The sequence below is a fragment of the Diceros bicornis genome, chromosome 4 (assembly GCF_020826845.1).
Source record: "Diceros bicornis minor isolate mBicDic1 chromosome 4, mDicBic1.mat.cur, whole genome shotgun sequence".
In the NCBI taxonomy this organism is placed as follows: Eukaryota; Metazoa; Chordata; class Mammalia; order Perissodactyla; family Rhinocerotidae; genus Diceros; species Diceros bicornis.
The window spans coordinates 87,421,219-87,437,911 of record NC_080743.1 but is presented as its reverse complement, the minus strand read 5'-3'; the positions used below and the strand labels follow the sequence as shown (position 1 = coordinate 87,437,911).

The 16,693-nt window shown below is 37.5% G+C and overlaps 1 protein-coding gene across 6 annotated transcripts in view; it reads left to right on the top strand.

Annotated features, from left to right (window-relative positions):
• The window catches only part of TDRD5 (tudor domain containing 5), a 102,977-nt gene that overhangs the window by 28,418 nt on the left and 57,866 nt on the right, over positions 1-16,693 (top strand). For all 6 annotated transcript variants that reach the window (XM_058539949.1, XM_058539947.1, XM_058539946.1 and 3 more), the window contains exons 5-6: positions 10,494-10,577; positions 15,406-15,462. In XM_058539949.1, the coding sequence (XP_058395932.1) occupies positions 10,494-10,577; positions 15,406-15,462 (141 nt within the window). The remainder of the gene's footprint in view (positions 1-10,493; positions 10,578-15,405; positions 15,463-16,693) is intronic.

The window sequence follows — 16,693 nt, the reverse complement described above, 5'->3', positions numbered from 1 at the left end:
TAGCTCAGGAACAATCTTCCTCAAGCAGAAAGAGGAAGATTGGCAACAGATGTTAGCTCAGGGCCAATCTTCCTCACCAAAAAAAAAAAAAATTTCACATATTACACTAAATGTATTCATTCAGTAACATGTTTCAGCTTTCTATTTATTCAGTATTATCTTATGCTCTGTAGAGCAAATATATTTTTCTTCAGTGAGAGTTTGGCATATTGTAAGTGTATTCTTATACTTTTCTTGGTATTGAGAATAGTATTCTAACTGCTTGTGGCTTATAAGGAAAGAAATTCATTTTTAAAAATCTTATCTTGACACTGGCCACGTTACTGAACTTGTTTTATTCAGGTAAGGCTTTTTAAAAAAAATTATTTTATTAAAGTCACATTGGTTTTCAATGTTGTGTAAATTTCAGGTCTACATTATTATGTTTCAGCTTTTGTATAGACTGCATCGTGTTTAACACCAATAGTCTAGTTTCCATCTATCGCCATACACATGTGCCCCTTTACCTCCTTTGCCTCCCCTCACCCCCTTCTCCTCTGGTAACCACCAATCTGTTCTCTGTGTCTACATGTTTGTTTATCTTCCACATGTGAGTGAAATCATATGGTATTTGTCTTTCTCTATCTGACTTATTTCACTTAGCATAATACCTTCAGAGTCCATCCATGTTGTCGCAAATGGCATGATTTTGTCTTTTTTTTTTTGCTGAGGAAGAGTTGCCCTGAGCTAACATCTATTGCCAATCTTCCTCGTTTTTTTGCTTGAGGAAGATTAATTTTATATGTGGGACGCTGCCGCAGCATGCCTTGATGAGCGGTGTGCAGATCTGCGCCTGGGATCTGAATCTGCGAACTCTGGGCTGCTGAAGCAGAGCGCGCAAACTTAACCACTATGCCACTGGGCCGACCCCAGTCTTCCTCTATTTTGTATGTGGGTCGCCACCACAGCATGGTTGACAAGTGGCGTACTACTCCACATCTGGGATCCAAACCTGTAAACCCACGCTGCCAAAGCAGAGTGTGCTGAACTCAACCACTATGCCACAGGGCTGGCCCCTGATTTTGTCTTTTTTTATGGCTGAATAGTATTCCATTGGACATTTATGTGTACCACATCTTCTTTATCCATTCATCCATTGATGGGCACTTGGGTTGCTTCCAAGACTTGGCTATTTTGAATAATGCTGTGATGAATATAGGGGTGCATACATCTTTTTGAATTAGTGTTTTCATGTTCTTTGGCTAAATACCCAGAAGTGGAATGGCTGGATCACATGGTATTTCTATTTTTAATTTTTTGAGAAATCTGCATACTGTTTTCCATAGTGGCTGCGCCTGTTTGCATTCCAAGCAGCAGTGTATGAGGGTTCCCTTTTCTCCACATCTTCTCCAACACTTATTTCTTGTCTTTTTAATAATAGCCATTCTGAGGTGTGTGAGGTGATATCTCATCGCAGTTTTGATTTTCATTTCCCTAATAATTAATGATGTTGAACATCTTTTCATATGCCTGTTGGCCATGTGTATATCTTCTTTGGAAAAATGTCTGCCTATCCTCTGCCTGTTTTTTGATCGGGTTGTTCTTTTGTTGTTGTTGAGTTGCATATGTTCTTTATATATTTTGGAAATTAACCCCTTGTCAGATATATGATTTGTAAATATTTCCTCCCACTTGGTGGGTTGTCTTTTCACTTTTTTGATGGTTTCCTTTGCCGTGCAGAAGCTTTTTAGTTTGATGTAGTCCCATTTGTTTATTTTTTGTTTCCCTTACCTCAAGAGACATGGTATTTAAAAAGATACTGCTAGGGCCAGCCCCGTGGCTTAGCGGTTGAGTGCGCGTGCTCTGCTACTGGCAGCCCAGGTTCGGATCCTGGGTGCACACCAATACACCGCTTCTCCGGCCATGCTGAGGCGGTGTCCCACATACAGCAACTAGAAGGATGTGCACCTATGACATACAACTATCTACTGTGGCTTTGGGGAAAAAAAGGAGGAGGATTGGCAATAGATGTTAGCTCAGAGCTGGTCTTCCTCAGCAAAAAGAGGAGGATTAGCATGGATGTTAGCTCAGGGCCGATCTTCCTCACAAAAAAAAAAAAAAAGATACTGCTAAGACCCATGTCAAAGAACATACTGCCTATGTTTGCTTCTGAGAATTTTATGGCAGGTCTTACATTCAAGTCTTTAATCCATGTTGAGTTAATTTTTGTGTATGGTATAAGATAATGGTCTGCTTTCATTCTTTTGCACATGGCTGTCCAATTTTCCCAACACCTTTTATTAAAGAGACTTTCCTTTCTCCATGTATATTCTTGGCTCCTCTGTTGAAAATTAGCTGTCCATAGATATGTGGTTTTATTTCTGGGCTTTCAATTCTGTTCCATTAATCTCTGTGTCTGTTTTTGTGCCAGAACCATGCTGTTTTGATTACCATAGTTTTGTAGTATATTTTGAAGTCAGGGGATGTGATACCTCCAACTTTGTTCTTTTTTCTCAGGATTGCTTTGGCTATTCAGAATCTTTTGTTGTTCCATATAAATTTTAGGATTCTTTGTTCTGCTTCTATGAAGAATGTCATTGGGATTCTGATTGGGATTGCGCTGAATCTGTAGATTGCTTTAGGAAGTATGGACATTTTAACTGTGTTTGTTCTTCCAGTCCATGTGCGTGGGATATCTTTCCGTTTCTTTATGTCTTCTTTGATTTCTTTCAATGATGTCTTTTTATTTATTTATTATGTATTTATTTATTTATTTTTTTCCCCCAAAGCCCCAGTAGATAGTTGTATGTCATAGTTGCACAGCCTTCCAGTTGCTGTATGTGGGACGCGACCTCAGCATGGCCAGAGAAGCAGTACGTCGGTGCGCACCTGGGATCTGAACCCGGGTTGCCAGCAGCAGAGTGCGCGCACCTAACCGCTAAGCCACGAGGCCAGCCCTCAATAATGTCTTATAGTTTTCAGTGTATAGGTCTTTCACCTCCTTGGTTAAATTTATTCCTAGATATTTTATTCTCTTTGTTGAGATTATAAATGGGATTGTATTCGTGATTTCTCTTTCTGCTAGTTCGACGTTAGTACATAGAAATGTAACTGAGGGGCCGGCCCCGTGGCTTAGTGGTTAAGTGCGCGCGCTCCACTACTGGCGGCCCGGGTTTGGATCCCGGGCGCGCACCGCTTCTCCGGCCATGCTGAGGCTGCGTCCCACATACGGTAACTAGAAAGATGTGCAACTATGACGTACAACTATCTCTTGGGGCTTTGGGGAAAAAAAAGGAGGAGGACTGGCAATAGCTGTTAGCTCAGAGCCAGTCTTCCTCAGCAAAGAGAGGAGGATTGGCATGGATGTTAGCTCAGGGCTGATCTTCCTCACAAAAAAAACAAAGAAATGTAACTGATTTTTGTATGTTCATTTTGTACCCTGCAACTTTGCTGTATTCGTTGATTATTTTTAATAGTTTTTTGGTGGATTCTTTCGGGTTTTCTGCATATAGAATCAGGTCATCTGCAAGTAGTGACAGTTTTGCTTCTTCCTTTCCAATATGGATCCCTTTTATTTTCAGGGGCTACACCGCAGGTGCTGTCTGCCCTTGCAGCTTCTGTTCCCAGGTGCGGCACCCCAGAACGGCTGTGGGGAGGGGAGGGGCTAAGCTGGGAGTGCCACGTCTACCCCTGCAGCCTCTGTTCACAGGCGCAGGTGCTGGTGTGAGGATTCACGCCTTGGATTGCTGTTGCTGGGGGAGGGGATGGGGGCTACTCCCCCACTTCCATTGCCTCCCGGAGGTCCAGTCTACCTACCTTCAGATGTATAGATGCATGGGTCTCTTAGGCCTCCTGTTGTGTTGTATAAGGAGTCCTTTGTTGGTCAATGGATGTCCCATTGGTTGTAGCTTAGAGGGGAGAGACAGGGAATAACTCACTCTGCCATGATGCTGACATCATCCTGAGCTTGTTTGTTTTAAGTAGCTTTCTCACAGGTTTTCCAAATAGATCACAATAATGTTTATGAATAATAAGTTTGTTTTTTCCAATGTTTCAAGTTCTTATTTCCATTTTCTAAATTTATTGTACTAAGAATTCCAGAAGAAATGTTAAAGAATGATAGTGCATATTTTTTTTCCCCGAGACTTTAAACTCTATGGACTTGAGTGGGAAGACTGTCTTTAACTGTCAGAGCCAGACAGTAACAAATGCAAAGTTTAGGACCTTTGCTTCTGGCATGGCTCCAAGGAGTGGAATGAGAGAGAATCCAGATACACTTTTTCTATATTAATTTCCCTTGCGTTTCATCCTATGTTTTGCAGCTCCAAGAATTCCTCATAGATGTAACCTAATAAGCACATTTCACTTCCAGTTGAAGTTTTTGCTATCAGAACTATTTAAATCTTGTTCTAAGGAGTGGGCTCTAATCCTAAACTATATATTTAATTTCCTAGCAGAATAGACTCTGCATAATTATCAGATCCTATGTAATCCTATTTGTAAACGGTACAACTTTCCATTTCTTTAAAATTATAGACCTGTCTCTTTGCTAGGTATTCCCTCAAAATTGTACAAATGTATGTGCTGCTTTATATGCATAAAAAATATATATAATATTAAATTTATAAATTTACAGACTTCTATTTTCTTTTGCTCATCTGTATTTTATATTTTTCCACAGTGAACATACATTATTTTGTTATAAGAAAAACGTGTTACTAAGAAGAAAAAAATTCGTTTCTGCTTTGTAAAGTGAAAATTAGTATTTCTTCATTTTTCACCTGAGGAGGAACAGGCAGGCTTGGTCATTAGCATCCAGTTCTTGCCCATTACCGTGGCTTGTTTCACAAAGCACATAGGTAGAACAGTTTAAAGCAGGTTTTGTAAGACATGAATAATCTTTTTACCCTCCATTCAGTTTCCTTTGTTTTGACCTCTTGAGAGGAAGTTGAGATGAGGAATGAAAACGTGAGTGGGCAAGTATGGATTAGCTATATTTTCTAGTGAATGAAGCCTCAGATGCTCTGTCCAGCCCAGCTCATTAGAATTCTCAGCATTGGTGTACAGTCCTAGACCACAGCTAACACTGGTGTTACTTTCTTTCCCACTAATAGGTCGTTGCCTGTAAGAGTGGTCAAGGAACCAGGGATCTGGCATTTCTGAGTTCTCTAGATTTAACACCATCTAAGAATACCCCATCCTACCCTACTCCCTGTCTTACACATTAGCAAACTTTATTGTAACATTCAGCATGAGATTTAAAGTAGGTAAACCTGGAATTATAAAAGAAGATTTCCTCATCTTAAATAAATTAAAAATCAGGGCTGGGGTCTTAGTTTGCACCTAATTTTTAATTTGCACCTAAACAATTGATAGTTTTTACATGAATTAGATGTACTTGCTATTGCATATAAGAAAAGAAGCTTTTTTATTTCACTTGATGACCTGGCTCAACTGTCATTTAAGAGTATCCTGGGGCTGGCCCGGTGGCGCAAGCAGTTAAGTGCACGCGCTCCGCTGCGACGGCCTGGGGTTTGCAGGTTCGGATCCCAGGCGCGCACTAATGCACCGCTTGGCAAGCCATGCTGTGGTGACGACCCATATAAAGTGGAGGAAGATGGGCACGGATGTTAGCCCAGGGCCAGTCTTCCTCAGGAAAAAAAAGAGGAGGATTGGCAGATGTTAGCACAGGGCTGATCTTCCTCACACACACACACACAAAATAAATAAATAAAAAACCTTTTCCAAAAAAAATAAGAGTATCCTGGACAAGCAACTGGATATGTTATCAATTACTGTCAAAAGGAGCCATTCATTGGGTTAATTAATGTAATTCTCTGGAAGTTGCATTCTCTGGCCAACTTAGAGTAGCTTTTTTCCCATGAATTCGGATGAAATTTTTAGAATGGCAAGTCAAATTCCATACTGCCTAGCTTTTAGTCAAATGAGATACCTAGCAAGTATTTAAGCAATTGAAAGCATCTCTTCTGCGTGTGTGAATGTGCCATTTTTGTGATCATTATCAGAAATGTAGTGATGTTTTACCATATGGCCAAATATACCTGTGGTATATTCCTCTAAGATGTAACTTCTGTTCCTTTCTGCTTTTAGCCTCATGCATCTTCCTTTCAAAATGCTTCTACCTACATGTTTCTGAATATCACCCAGGTGTCTAGGTGTCTGTTTAAAGCTTTTTCTTATTATGAAAGTAATACAGATTGATTGCAGAAAATTTGAAATAAAAAAAAAGCACAGAAGAAAATAAAAAGTCACCTATACTTTTATCACCTGGAAAAGTTTTTTAAAAATAAATAAAATTAGAATCATTTTGGTCCAGGTTTGTGACCTGCTTTTTTTTTTAGTCATAATTACATGTCGTGAACATCCCACATTGTTAAATATTGTAATGGAACATAATTTTTAATGGCAGTATGGATGTGCCATAATTTAACCTATAACCTAGGTTGGGCATTTAGGCTGTTTCTAGTTTTTGCTATTAAAAATAACTTTATGACGAAAATCTTGCTCAGATTTGCACATATCTGCATTACTCTGCAGGGTAAGTTTCTAGAGGAGCAGTCACTGCATCAAAAGGAATGTGTACTTTTTTCTTTCTTTCTTTCTTTCTTTTTTTTTTTTTTGCTGAGGAAGATTGGCCCTGGGCTAACATCTGTGCCCATCTTCCTCTACTTTCTATGGGACACTACCACAGCATGGCTTGACAAGTGGTGCGTCAGTGTGCGCCTGGGATCCAAACCTGCAAACCCTGGGCCGCCGCAGCAGAGCGCATGCACTTAACTGCTATGCTACCAGCCTGGTGCAGGAATGTGTACTTTTAAGGTTTATCATATATGTAGTTAGGTTGTCCTCCATAAAAGTTGTTTCAGTGAACACTCACATAAGATGTGTGTGAATGTGCTTCTTTCCTTGTACCTTTGCTAATACTGAGAATAAAGGGACACTTCTTCAGAAAACCTTCCCTACCTCTCTCCCTCCTCACCAACCCCAGTCTAGGTTAGGTCTCTCATTGCTTTCCCAACACCTTTGGGCATATTATCCTTTCATGACACTCTGTGGGTTTTTTCATAATATTTATCGTAATTGTAATTATATATTTTTTGTATGATGTTTCCTGTCTGTCTCCCCATACTAGACTGCAGGTTCCACGAGGGCAGTGACCACGTCTAATTTACTTACCCCTGTGTATCCAGCACTTGTGACTCACATAGGATGCGTTCAATACGTATCTGTTGAGTGAATAGAGGGACATTATAGTAAAAATAATTTTCCAATTTGATATGAAAATAACTATATCTGACTGTTAATGTCTCTTTATTAGAGGTTGAGCTTTATGCTTTTATTGTCTATTTAGTGTTAATTTTTATGAATTGCCTATTCATGTCTTTGTCCATTTTTCTGAGGAGTATGTCTTTTTGATTCAAAGCTCTTCTCTGCCTCTTCTCTGGTCCTAGAGGCTCCTATCTGAATATGGCATTTTTGGGGGGTCACTTTCCATCTTTATTTATGCCCCTGGATTATAATCTTTTGTTCACTTGATTTATTGCCCATTCCTGGTGTTTTGGTATATAGGCATCTGAGACTAATGTATTGTTGAAATCAGGGTCCCCTCTTGATTACTCTGCTTATGTCAACCACTGATTACCTCCCACTCTTACTTTTTTCCCCCACATTATAACTTCTATTCTCTAATTATACTTTTCCCCAAGTTTACCTGGACTTGAAAATTAAAAGACATAAAAAATCTCTCCCACCACATTCCGTTTAAAGTCAGCTTAATTTAGTCATCTAACTTGAGGCAAAAAACATTTTTTTCCTTACCTTTTTGAGAAGCATTCTGTTCCGGGCTAAGAGCCCATCATTTTGACATCTTAAGCCCAGGCGTGGCAAATATCTTCTCTCAAGGCCACATAGTAAATATTTGAGGCTTTGAGGGCCAAATGGTCTCTGTTGTACCTACCCTTCTCTGCCCTTGTAGTGCGAAAGCAACCATGGACAATATGGAAATGAATGAGTGTGGCCATGTTCCAATAAAACTTTTCTATGGATACTGAAATTTGAATTTCATATGATTTTCATGTGTCAAAAAATATTATTCTTTTTTTGATTTTTTTCTGCCAACTGTTTAAAACTGTCAACACCATTCTTAGCTCATGGGCTGCACATAAAAGAGGATGTCAGGCCAGATTTGGCCTGAGGGCCATAGTTTGCTGACCTGTCACAAGCCATGCTCTAGAGAAACAAATCAGATTTTTAATTACCGTCCTGCCATTTACCTCTCAATTTCCAAACTCTTGGAATTGATTAAAAACCGGTAAAACCTACCTCTGTGTTCCAAGGTCCTTTAGTTTCCTGCATAAAACTTGAGGTCCTTGACGCTGTTTCCCTGGTCTCTTATTATTCATCCTTGTAGAATTAGCAGTTCCTTCCTGTCTGTTGTCTGTTGTCTTCTTTCCTAATTTCTGTGGATTCCAGCTTTGTAATAATCCCTTCTTTCTATTCTTATTCTCTTAGCACTCTTGTTAAAACTCTGGCCCAGAGAGTTTGAGGGGTCTCCTAACTGGTTGTCCACCCTCCAGTCTAATTTTCTGCTTCCAGATTAAAGTTCTGTCTCTCCCTTGCTAAAAATTTCTAGTGTCAGTTTTTGTCTACATAACCAAGAAAAGCTCCTTAGTTTGGTATTTAAGGTATCTGTAATACGACTTCAGTCTACCTTTCTCAGTTTTCACTTTCACTACTACCTTAATGCCTTGAGGGAAACTGTTTTATTCTTTCTCCTTTGTTCATGAAGTTCCTTCTACCTTCATTGCCCTCTCTACCACCTCTCTCTGCAATATTCTCCCCCATCCTTCAAGGCCCTTCTAAAAGGAAGCCTTCCATATATTTATAACTTACTGTGATGAATATCCTTCTGCACTTTGTACTTCTTTAATGGCACTTAGAGTCAGCCTTAGGTTAGAGCTGTTGATACATTGATCTCGTTTCCCTACTTAATTGTATAAGTGGCTTGAGAGGAATGATGCTGTCAAAGATGACCTTTTATTGTCCCCTGAAACACCTAGTACAGTGATAATTTAATGAATTATTGTATTGAATCTTCACATGGTAGGAGCATATTGGGATGTGAAAAATCAGTTATCCTTAGATTCTCTTATTGTTCACTGGGAGGGCTTTAGGGAATTATCTCATGGCAGATAGAGAAGAAATACAGAGAACATAAGACCAAGGTCTGAGGCCTTTTTTGTGAAAGCTACTGATAAAATCATAGGAATATAATCCTTCCCTTCCCAGATCCCATTTTCCCATTAACCTTATGAGATACTGAGATTACCTTCATTTTTCAGATGAAGAAACAGACCTAAAATGTCACATAGTTTGTAAGTAATGACAGGCCAAGATGAAAGATTGAAAAATAAAAAATTTAGAAGGAAAAAATATTAAGTGATTGTGTCTATGTGACAGGATTTTAGGTAATTTGTGTTTTTCATTATACTTTTGTGTCTTTTCTAATATGTTTTTTTCATTTACTTATTATCTTTAAACATAATTCCATGATCTTGCACTCCACTTTAGATTTCCACTGCCGTGACTTTTCACTGGATTTGGCTATCTGGATAGGCTCCATGCTGCTCTCTGATCATAATCTCCTGTGCTTCCAGCTGATTTTTTCAATTATTCCCGTGTGTTATCTTTTTAGCTTATTGGGGCCTCTCTATGCCGTTGGCTTCTCTCTACTAAAATCCTCAAATCCGCTGCTATCTTAACTCAGCCCCCTCCTGTCTTTACTCCTACCTGTTGAGTTTAGATTATCATCCATTATTTCCTCAACTTCATTTTTCCACTTTTTCTGCTTTCTCAACTGCCTGAGCTCCCTCCGCTTTCTGTCCCCTCTTAGGAGTGGGCCCGCTTCTGAAGTCACAGAGAAAATGCTGAAGCCATCCCATAGTAACTCTGTCCACCCTCTGACCCACATTCATAGAGCCTTTTCCCTACCCCTCCTGGTCCTTTCCCTCTTTTCTATTGCAACAGAAGAGCTTTTCCTTCTAGTGCTCACTTTAGGGCCAGTCATTCACTCAGTGCCCTGGCTCACACACATTTCTACCTCCCAGGGACCTTGCACCATCCCATCTCTTCCCTGCGTTAGGCATTCACTAAATATGTATTTAATAAACATCAAATACTTTTATAAACAGAAGAAAATGAGTAACAAAAATCCTTTCTGGGTTAGAGTATGGGATTGAGTAATTGAAGACTGGAATCTAATTTATAGAGAATGTTAATTATCCTGGAAAATTCCAGAGTTTAGTTTTATAAAGATTCCATCTACTCTAAATGTATTTTATATGGCCTGAAATGCTACAGTGCCTGTTGAGGTATTTTATCCATTTGATTGAAATACATTTCCTATGATAGATGTTTCCTTTACATACAGTTTAGATTTATTTTTGACATTTTTTTTTTACTGTAACTTGAACTTTTTCTTTCTTTTTTCACAGCTGGAGAACACATTCAAATCAGTTATTGCCCAAATTGGACCTGGAGGGACTATCAGTCCAGAACTAAAACATAAGATAAAATTTGTAAGTATTTTCTGTTTCTGGGAAATGGATAAGAATAATTAATTATACATTTAGATATTGTTTGTAGTTAAGTTTAATTTGCCTACAACTATTTATTAGTTTTATATTTATACCTGATCTTTTCAAGATGAAGAAAAAACCCAATAAATAAATTACACACTCCTGAAAATTTTTAATGTTTTCAAAATTATTTAGAAAATGTAAGTTCCTCCATAAATTCTCTCTCTTCCCTTTTTTCTTCCCCTCACCCCAATAAATCTTCATTAACACACAGTTCAAGATCCTTCCAACCAATTTTATATACATGTGTGTCAAATATTCTAAACAGTGCATGATATCCCATTGTGTTGATGTATGAGATCCATGACTGATTAACATTTGGGTTATTTCTAGCCTTGGCTATTAAAAAATGCTGTATTTAATGTCCTTAAACATTTATCTAGAAGAGGAATTGCCAAAGATATTGAATATTTTCAATTTTGATGTTAAATATTACCAAATTGCCCTCTAAAAGGTTTGAACGAATCTGCACTCTTCCTTACATTGAAATGTTAGTATCCAATCATGTTGTTTTAATTTATACCTCTTGGTTTTTACATTAAGTATCTTTTCATATGCTTAGTAGCCATTTATATTTCTTATGTGAATTGCCTGTTCATGTCCTTGGCCTAGTTTGTTGTTTTGCCTTATTAGTAAAAGTCCCTTAGCTATTATATATTGGGCTAAAGGGTATGTACACTTAAAATTTTAGTGGGAACTATTAATTCTGATTTGAATAATCAGAGTGCCATTACGACTCTTACTGCCTTTTATTATTCCTTTTTAGCTGTCATGATTTTACTGGGAGAAATGCAAAAAGCTTGGTGCGTTCAGACCCTGTTTTTTTGTTTGGGCGTTTGAGCAAGTGTCCAACAATTATTTATTGAAGGATGTTCAATATGACTTTTTTATGGTAACCAAAAATTAGAGAAAAATTAAGAATCCTTTCATAAAGGGTTGGTTAAATTATCCACTCAAACTAGGGAATATCATGCAGCTCGTAAGAAAGTTTATGTATGTCACTGTTATTTACATGGAAGTATCTCCTTAGTATATTGTTGGACTTTAAAAACAGATTGTATAGAGTAGCATGTTTAATATTGTCCTTTCATATAAAATCATGAATAATGTGAATATTTGTGCGTATGTAAAGAGGTTTCTGAAAGGATGATTTCTGAAATGCAGCAATGATTGTCTGCGTCACAGGATTTTAGAGTAATTTTTACTTTATATTTTTCTGAAGCCTTGAATTAAAATTTTTTATAAAATATATCTGGAAAAATCTAGGAAAACACAAAGCTTTTTATACTTTATAGGAATGGAGGAAGTCTACTTCTAGGAATTTATCCTAAAAAATAATTGGACAAGTGTGCAAGATGCAAGAATGAGGATAATCCTTTCAGTATTTGGGATGATGAAAAATAGGAAATAGCCATAAATAGAGGATCAAGTAAATAAGTGTATTGAATATTTTGAAAACTCTGTAGCCATTGAACATGTTGATCCATCTTTACTGACATGGAAAGATGTCTATGGTATGATATTAAAAAACTGGTTATAGAAGTAATGACCTTATTTTTATGTTAATTATAGATATTTTTGTGTGCATATGGACAACAATGGCTATTATCTATGGATATTTTCTCTTTGCTTAACTGTATTTTCCAAAGTTTTCTATAGAGTCCATTGTAGTTCTTTTCTGTCATTTAAAATGCTTGAAATTGTGTTGTATAGTTATTTTATGTGAGCTAAAGCTAAATATGTTAGCTGAGCTAAAGAAGTATAGGAATTTCTAGCGAGTTGTGGCATTGCAGTATTGTGTAAGAATGATTTCTCCACTCTGGAAATGTTGGAAGTCACTGCCTTTTTCGGTTGTTAGTTGTTATAACCTTTTTTAAAATTAGAAACTGACGTTTATTTTTTTTTTTAATTTTGAAAAATTTTTTTTTGTTGTCACATTGGTTTATAACATTGTATAAATTTCAGGTGTACATCTTTATACTTCTATTTCTGCATAGATTACATCATGTGCTCATGTTCACCACCCAAATACTAATTACAATCTATCACCACACACATGTGCCTAATCACCTCCTCCCTCCCTCCTTCCCCTCTGGTAACCAGTAATCTAATCTCTGTCTCTGTGTGTTTGTTTGTTGTTGTTTTTATCTACTACTTATGAGTGAGATCATACAGCATTTGACCTTCTCCCTCTGACTTATTTCGCTTAGCATAATACCCTCAATGTCCATCCGCATTGTCACAAATGGCTGGATTTCATCATTTCTTATGGCCGAGTAGTATTCCATTGTGTATATATACCACATCTTCTTTATCCATTTGTCCCTTGATGGGCACCTAGGTTGCTTCCAAGTCTTGGCTATTGTGAATAACGCTACAATGAACACAGGGTTGCATGTATCTTTATGCATTGGTGTTTTCATGTTCTTTGGATAAATACCCAGCAGTGGAATAGCTGGATCATATGGTAGTTCTATCTTTAATTTTTTGGGGAATCTCCATACTGTTTTCCATAGTGGCTACACCAATTTACACTCCCACCAACAGGGTATGAGAGTTCCCTTTTCTCCATATCCTCTCCAACACTTGCTGTTTCCTGTGTTGGTAATTGTAGCCATTCTGACAGGTGTGAGGTGATATCTCATTGTAGTTTTGATTTGCATTTCCCTGATAGCTGATGATGTTGAACATCTTTTCATGTGCCTGTTGACCATCTGTATATCTTCTTTGGAGAAATGTCTGTTCAGGTCTTTTGCCCATTTTTTAATTGGGTTGTTAATTTTTTTGTTGTTGAGATGTATGAGTTCTTTATATATTTTGGAGTTTAACCCCTTATCAGATATATAGTTTGCAAGTATCTTTTCCCAATTGTTAGGTTGTCTTTTTGTTTTGTTGATGGTTTCCTTTGCTGTGCAGAAGCTTTTTAGTTTGATGTAGTCCCATTTGTTTATTTTTTCTATTGTTTCTCTTGCCCAGTCAGACATGGTACTTGAAAATATGTTGCTAAGACTGATGTCGAAGAGCATACTTCCTATGTTTTCTTCTAGAATTTTCATGGTTTCACATCTTACATTCAAGTCTTTCATCCATTTTGAGTTAATTTTTGTGTATGGTGTAAGATAATGGTCTATTTTCATTTTTTTTGCATGGGGCTGTCCGGTTTCCCCAACACCATTTGTTGAAGAGACTTTCTTTTCTCCATTGTATGTTCTTGGCTCCTTTGTCGAAGATTAGCTGTCCATAGATGTGTGGGTTTATTTCTGGGCTCTTGATTCTATTCCATTAATGTGCATGTCTGTTTTTGTGCCAGTGCTATGCTGTTTTGGTTACTATAGCTTTGTAGTATATTTTGAAATCAGGGAGTGTGATACCTCCAGGTTCGTTCTTTTTTCTCAGGATTTCTTTGGCTATTCGGGGTCTTTTGTTGTTCCGTATAAATTTTAGGATTCTTTGTTGTATTTCTGTGAAAAATATTGCTGGGAACTTTGATAGGGATTGTATCCAATCTATGGATTGCTTTAGGAAGTATGGACATCTTCACTATGTTAATTCTTCCAGTCCAAGAGCGCGGAATATCTTTCCATTTCTTTGTGTCGTCTTCAGTTTCTTTCAGCAATGTTTTATAGTTTTCAGTGTACAGGTCTTTCACCTCTTTGGTTAAGTTTATTCCTCGGTACTTTATTCTTTTTTGTTGCAATTGTAAATGGGATTGTATTCTTAATTTCTCTTTCTGCTGCATCACTGTTAATGTATAGATACGCAACTGATTTTTGTATGTTGATTTTGTATCCTGTAACTTTACCGTATTCATTTATAATTTCTAAAAGGTTTTTTGTGGATTCTCTAGGGTTTTCTATGTATAAAATCATGTCATCTGCAAATAGTGACAGTTTCACTTCTTCCTTTCCAATTTGGATTCCTTTTATTTCTTTTTCTTGCCTGATTGCTCTGGTTAGGACTTCTAATACTGTGTTAAATAGGAATGATGAAAGTTGGCATCCTTGTCTGGTTCCTGTTCTTTGAGGGATAGCTTTCAATTTTTCACTATTGCAGATGATATTAGCTGTGGGTTTGTCATATATGGCCTTTATTATGTTGAGGTACTTTCCTTCTATACGCATTTTATTCAGAGATTTTACCATAAATGGATGCTGTATCCTGTCAAATGCTTTCTCTGCATCTATTGAGATGACATGTGACTTTTATTCTTCATTTTATTAATGTGGTGTATCACATTGATTGATTTGCGGATCTTGCACCATCCCTGCATCCCTGGAATAAATCCCACCTGATCATGGTGTATGATCTTTTTAATGTATTGTTGTATGTGATTTGCTAGTATTTTGTTGAGGATTTTTGCATCAATGTTCATCGGTGATATTGGCCTGTAATTTTCTTTTTTTGTGTCGTCCTTGTCTGGTTTTGGCATCAGGGTAATATTGGCTTTGTAGAATGAATTAGGAAGATTCCCCTCCTCTTCAGTTTTTTGGAAGAGTTTGGGAAGGATAGGTATTAAGTCTTCTTTGAATGTTTGGTAGAATTCACCAGGTAAGCCGTCTGGTCCTGGGCTTTTATTTTTTGGGAGGTTTTTGGTTACTGTAGAAACTGACTTTTAAAAAACATATTGTGACTTTAAGTCATTCACTCAATAATAATGTTATTTTTTGCCTTTGTTGCAATTTAAGTTTATACTGTCTTATTTTGATATTTTATCACCCCTCATTCCAATGGTGTCTGTTTATAGTACATTTTATTTTCTATTTATTAGGTTGTATCCAAGTTTCCAGAAGGTTTGCTTATTTCTAAACTGCTTGGAGAGTTTGAGGTGAGTGTTTTCTTTTTCACTAACTGTGGTTTTATATGTTTTATGTTTCTTGTGATAGGAATTTGGTTGCTACTCCTTGGATCCTCCAAGTCTCTGCTCTAGAACTGAAACATCTTGTTTTGCATTTTCGTGTCCTTTTCTTTACTAAAAGACAAGAATATGGCCCTTAATAAATATTTGATTATGCATAGGAAGGATTCTTTTTTAACAACTAATTGCTATTATTAGATAAAAGTTAATTTATTTAATGTCTAATAATATGAAGTGTCAGTGGGAATGTGGAGAAACAGAATACCTCATATACTGCTTGTGGGACAGAACCCCTTTGGAGAGCATTTTGGCAGTAGGAGTAAAGTTGAAGATATGTGTCCCCAGTGATGCAGCAGTTCCACTTCTACATATGCACTTTAGAGAAACTCTTACACATGTGTGCGTGAAGACGTACACAAGGTGTGTACATTGCAGCATAATAAAAAACTGGAAACAGGGCCAGCCCCGTGGCTTAGTGGGTAAGTGCACACGCTCAGCTACTGGCGGCCCGGGTTCAGATCCCGGGCGCGCACCAACCCACTGCTTCTCCGGCCATGCTGAGGCCACGTCCCACATACAGCAACTAGAAGGATGTGCAACTATAACATACAACTATCTACTGGGGCTTTGCAGGAAAAAAAGGAGGAGGATTGGCAATGGATGTTAGCTCAGAGCTGGTCTTCCTCAGCAAAAAGAGGAGGATTAGCATGGGTGTTAGCTCAGGGCTGATCTGCCTCAAAAAAAAAAAAACAAAAAACAAAAAACTGGCAACACATTAAATAGCCGTCAATAGGAGAATGGATAAATAAATTGAGATTGACGTTTATACAATGGAGTAATATGTAGTAGATAAAATAAATGAACTAGATCTACTCTGTAACATGATCATTTTTGGGCCCATAATGTTTAGTGAAAAAAATCAAGTTGCAGAATGATAATTCAGATAACTGCCACATATCCGATTTTTTAAAATGGTAAGACCTATACATATGGTAGCTGTGTGCCAGGCTTTATTCTGAATGCCTTGCATATGGTAATTCATTTGATTTTCATCACAAAGGGAGGCACAGATAAGTAACTTGCCTAACGGGCAGATAGCCAGTAATGGTTGGAGCCAGGATTTGAACCCTGGGCAACCTGGCTTCAGAATCCTAACTCGTAACTACTATGCCATGAAAACTATCATATTTTTGCAGATATT